Source organism: Saimiri boliviensis, chromosome 1 (assembly GCF_048565385.1).
Source record: "Saimiri boliviensis isolate mSaiBol1 chromosome 1, mSaiBol1.pri, whole genome shotgun sequence".
Lineage (NCBI taxonomy): Eukaryota > Metazoa > Chordata > Mammalia > Primates > Cebidae > Saimiri > Saimiri boliviensis.
In genome coordinates this window covers 59,042,147-59,045,892 of record NC_133449.1, presented here as the reverse complement: position 1 = coordinate 59,045,892, position 3,746 = coordinate 59,042,147, and the positions used below count along the sequence as shown (strand labels likewise).

The following is a 3,746-nucleotide window of genomic DNA, read 5'->3' as shown; positions in this document are numbered from 1 at the left end:
AGCCTGTGTCTTCTGGGCAAGTCTGGATGCTGCAGTCGTGGTGGCTGATTGGGAGCCTGAGGCCACAGAACCTGGCCTGGCCTCAAGGCATGCTGAAGTCCAAGTCCAAGGGTACCCGCCTGGAGTCAGAGGCCACGGTATCTAACTGGGGCAAACCTAGTGTTTGAGTCCAAATGCTTACTTCACTCTCTTTCCCCAAGTTGAGAGAATGTCTCTACACATTGTGCTTACTGAGATGAGGGAGGGGTGATGTGAATCATGTGAAAGTGTTCTTTTTACCCTCTTCAATGCTTCTTTTCTTATTTTTTGCAACATGCAGATGCTTTAATCACTCACTTGGATTTATTAGCTCTTGTGAAGGTATTTCCATTTTAATGGATAGTAGTTCAAATGAATATTTCTGTGAAAGTTCGAGAGCTGGAAAGTCCTATCTACCATCCTGCTGATGTCATTCTCTGAGAAGTGCTATTCTAAACACCACCAGAGCCTCCTAAAGCTTGTCATGTCACATTATCAGGCTTGGGTTGTGGAAATGGGCGGGCAGTAGGTACATGGGGGAGAAATGTCCTCATCTCCCCACAACACAAATCCTACATGAGCAAGACCCACGCCCTCATCATAACACACAGGTAGGGATGCACATTTCATCATTTTCCCTAGAGGCCTGGGTAAAGTAGGGAAGAACCAAGACCCACAAAATTTCCTCCCCCTGAACACTTTGTCCTTCTCAGGGTATGGCTATGACATTGGTACATACAAGACAGCAAGTGCAGACTAAATATTTTATTTTTGCTCTCTAAAACCTTAGGCCATATGACCAAATGAAGAGACTGAAATGAAAGTGGGAAGGAAGAAACAGAAGGAAGATAAGAATCATGTGGTCATATCTGGGGGAGAATTAAGTGAATATTCTCTTCCAGGGTGCCTTCACACTGGCTTCATGTCCGTGATGAGTTCCACACCAAACGCAGGCTGCTGACTTCGCTCCTGCCCTAGTTAGTGAACTTGCAGACGTAGGGTAACCTCGCATTACAGTTATAAGCTTTCCACTTCAGAAATGCTGGAGAGACAGAAGACATAAATGGAATGGGACTGAGGAAGCTGGTGAACCCCATGAAGAGGCATCCTAGGTGTGAGCCTAGAAGTTAAAGCCTTTCCCTCACCTTAATCAGTGTCCCAATCCAGGAGAGAGATTCAAAGAAAGCAGAGAAGAGAGGAGATGAGAAAAGACACACTAGCATTGTATTTTCTAGCTCAGGAAGATTTCCTGAAAGCCAGTCCCAGGAATGGGGGATGAGATGGAAAACACTGGGAAGAGGCCATTGCTCTGTTTCTTACCCGTGTTTCTTGGCAGGCTCGCACAGTGGCCAGGGTTTGAGGCGGAGGAGGGATTTTTCGCCCATGCAAGGTAATTCATCACATCACTGCTACTCCACTCCCATCCATTTCTATCGGGCTCGGTGCCCTATAGAGTAGAGGAGGCAGCCAGATGAAGGGAATGGCCATTGCAGCTCTTCTACCATGGCCCCTCAGCCACAACACCTGATTTGTGCCCCAGCATGAGGGAATTTGGTCTGCTATTCCAGATGCTGCTGGCGAGCTCTTCACTAGCAACTTCTTTCTTAAATCGTCATTGCTATTGGAAATTCCCAGCCAATAAACACATGACCTTTGGAACCACTCAAGGTAATATGTTATTTGCAGAACAATAATTGGTGTAGCATTTGTGATTAGCCTGTGAACCTCAAGGTAAAGGCAATTCTGTATGGGGGCAAAAATTTAACCTATCTTCATCAAAGATTTCTTGAGAATAGTAGGCAACGACCCCATGAAGCTTAGAGGATGGATTAGCCCAGTCTCATATGAGAATTAGATCATATGTCTGAAGGAGGCAGACGGATTTCATCCAAAAGATAGAGACCTCCACATATCTCAGATCTTCAGCTGTCTCACAGACTTTCTTTTTCCCCAAATGTTCCCCAGAATCTGAGCTCCAGTGCTCTCTGAAGTACTTCCTAGGCAGGCACAGGGGATAGGGATTAGGCCTGAGAGGTAACAGAGAGGAGAGGATATACTCGCACCTGTGTGGGATCATAGAGCCCAATCCAGACGTAAAAGTAGCTGTGACTAACGCTCTTGACCAGGGAGGACACGAATGATCCCTCCGCCTCGCTGAGCACAGACACCAGGTTTCCAGAGGGCCGCTTCTGACAAGCCAGCTTTGAAGGAGAGACAGAGAATGAGAGAGAGCTTCAGACCTGCTGGGGGATGGCAGGGCAAATGTAGGTGGGAGGACGACTGTGTGAAAGATAAGTGTGTTCCTCCTCATTCCCAAGGAACTTTCCTGAATGGAGACCCTCCTCCCCATGAAACCTGCATGGACTTTCCCCTGTCACCTCCATTCCCACATCTAACCACTCACATCTGCATCTATCCAGGATTTTGGTGACGTAAACAAGGCATAGCAGTGGGAGCCATAGGCCTTGGAGCCTTTAGGACAGCTGATCCGCGGTAAGGGCAGTTCCTGCTGGGGATCCTCACCTGTGGTGGAAGAAGAGGGATAGGGTAAAATGAAGAGTGGGGATTGGGCTGGGAGAGCACCTCGGGGAATACCTAGGCCTGTCCTGGGGGGGGAAGACCACATTCCTGACTCCCCTTCATCTTTCCTCATGTTTTCAGAAGTTCTTTATCTCAAAGTAACCCTATAAATGGGGCGCCGTCTAGTCTCTTATTATCCTTTCCCCTTATTCAACCATTTAACACTCTCTTCACTCTGGGCTGTCTCTACATTGGGTCCTCCAATTATTGTCCCTCCCCGCATCTCATTACTGACCCTCCACACTTTCCCACCGATGTATATTAGAGTGCACTGACTAAATGGAAGCCATCTCATTCCATTGTTAGTGGACCACCGTGGAGCCTCCTTCTGCAAGTTAACCTGAAGGAAGGAGTGATGATGCAGGAACTGCAGGCAGGCTCATTAGACACCACACCATCACCTCACGTGACAGGCAGGAGCCTTCCACCTCTTTTTGGCTCTGAGCCTTCACAGGGAACCCACTGCTAGAGGCAGGGGAATCTCACCTTGGACCTGAGACAGGAGCATGAGGCAGGAGAGCAGCATCCAGGACACGCTGGGCAGGGCCATGGGAGGCAGCATAGTATCTGTGACTTGTGGAGGCAGTCCGGGGTCACTAAAGGAAGCATGGTCAGTGAGAGGACACACAGATAACCTATTGCTTCATGACTCTTTCCTTCTCTAGTCTCCCAGGACTAAAGTCATCTTGGGTACATCCAACATCTTCTACAGCTCTGAGTGAGTTATGAGTCTGTGTATTCTCCCATCCCCGAGCCCTCCCAGGCCAGCCTTGCTGAGTCTCAAAGCTCCTGTGCTCTCTAAGGAAAGGACTCTTCCAGGGGTTCTCCTGTATCATGTGAGGTTGCCCCTCCCTGGGTCTCACCTTCTTTCATCTCTGCCTTACCTCTCTGGTGGGATCTGGTATGGTTTGTCTGGTCAGGAATGACTGGGTTTTATAAGAGGACCTGGGGGAGGGACACTGGAGTTAATAGTAACAATGAGTAGACAGGACATGGGTCATAGGGTGGCTTGGCGTGGGGAGGAGATTCTTCCTGGCAAAGACTGGGAATTTCCCAAGATGTTGCCTCTTCCCTATTGGCAGGTCAACTATTTCCCCAGGAAGAGGTGAAGTTTGCTCTTTCCTCTGCATCTTCCTTGTCAAAGGCCT

The 3,746-nt window shown here is 48.6% G+C and overlaps 1 protein-coding gene across 3 annotated transcripts; it reads right to left on the bottom strand.

Annotated features, from left to right (window-relative positions):
- Nucleotides 1-768: 768 nt before the first annotated feature.
- LOC101039330 (regenerating islet-derived protein 3-alpha-like) lies at nucleotides 769-3,508 on the bottom strand. Of its 3 annotated transcripts, none has more exons than XM_003922549.4 (6): nucleotides 3,483-3,508; nucleotides 3,085-3,194; nucleotides 2,423-2,541; nucleotides 2,082-2,219; nucleotides 1,339-1,465; nucleotides 769-1,060 (listed from the first exon to the last, which is right to left on the bottom strand). In XM_003922549.4, the coding sequence occupies exons 2-6, from the start codon at nucleotides 3,158-3,160 to the stop codon at nucleotides 993-995; spliced, it is 528 nt and encodes a 175-aa protein (XP_003922598.1). In that variant the 5' UTR covers nucleotides 3,161-3,194; nucleotides 3,483-3,508; the 3' UTR covers nucleotides 769-992. The 3 variants fall into 3 exon arrangements, with proteins under 3 accessions (XP_003922598.1, XP_003922597.1, XP_010331698.1); XM_003922548.3 differs by having other exon boundaries at nucleotides 3,085-3,171; XM_010333396.2 differs by lacking the exons at nucleotides 2,082-2,219; nucleotides 3,483-3,508 and having other exon boundaries at nucleotides 993-1,060; nucleotides 3,085-3,160.
- Between the last annotated feature and the right edge of the window lie 238 nt (nucleotides 3,509-3,746).

Coding starts and splice junctions, on each gene's coding strand:
- LOC101039330 (XM_003922549.4), bottom strand. CDS start 3,160: ATGCTGCCTCCCATGGCCCTGCCCAGCGTGTCCTGGATGCTGCTCTCC. Junction 2,542..3,084: donor GCTCCTGTCTCAGGTCCAAG/GTGAGATTCCCC, acceptor CTTCCACCACAG/GTGAGGATCCCCAGCAGGAA. Junction 1,061..1,338: donor GAGCCTGCCAAGAAACACGG/GTAAGAAACAGA, acceptor CTGTCTCTCCAG/CATTTCTGAAGTGGAAAGCT.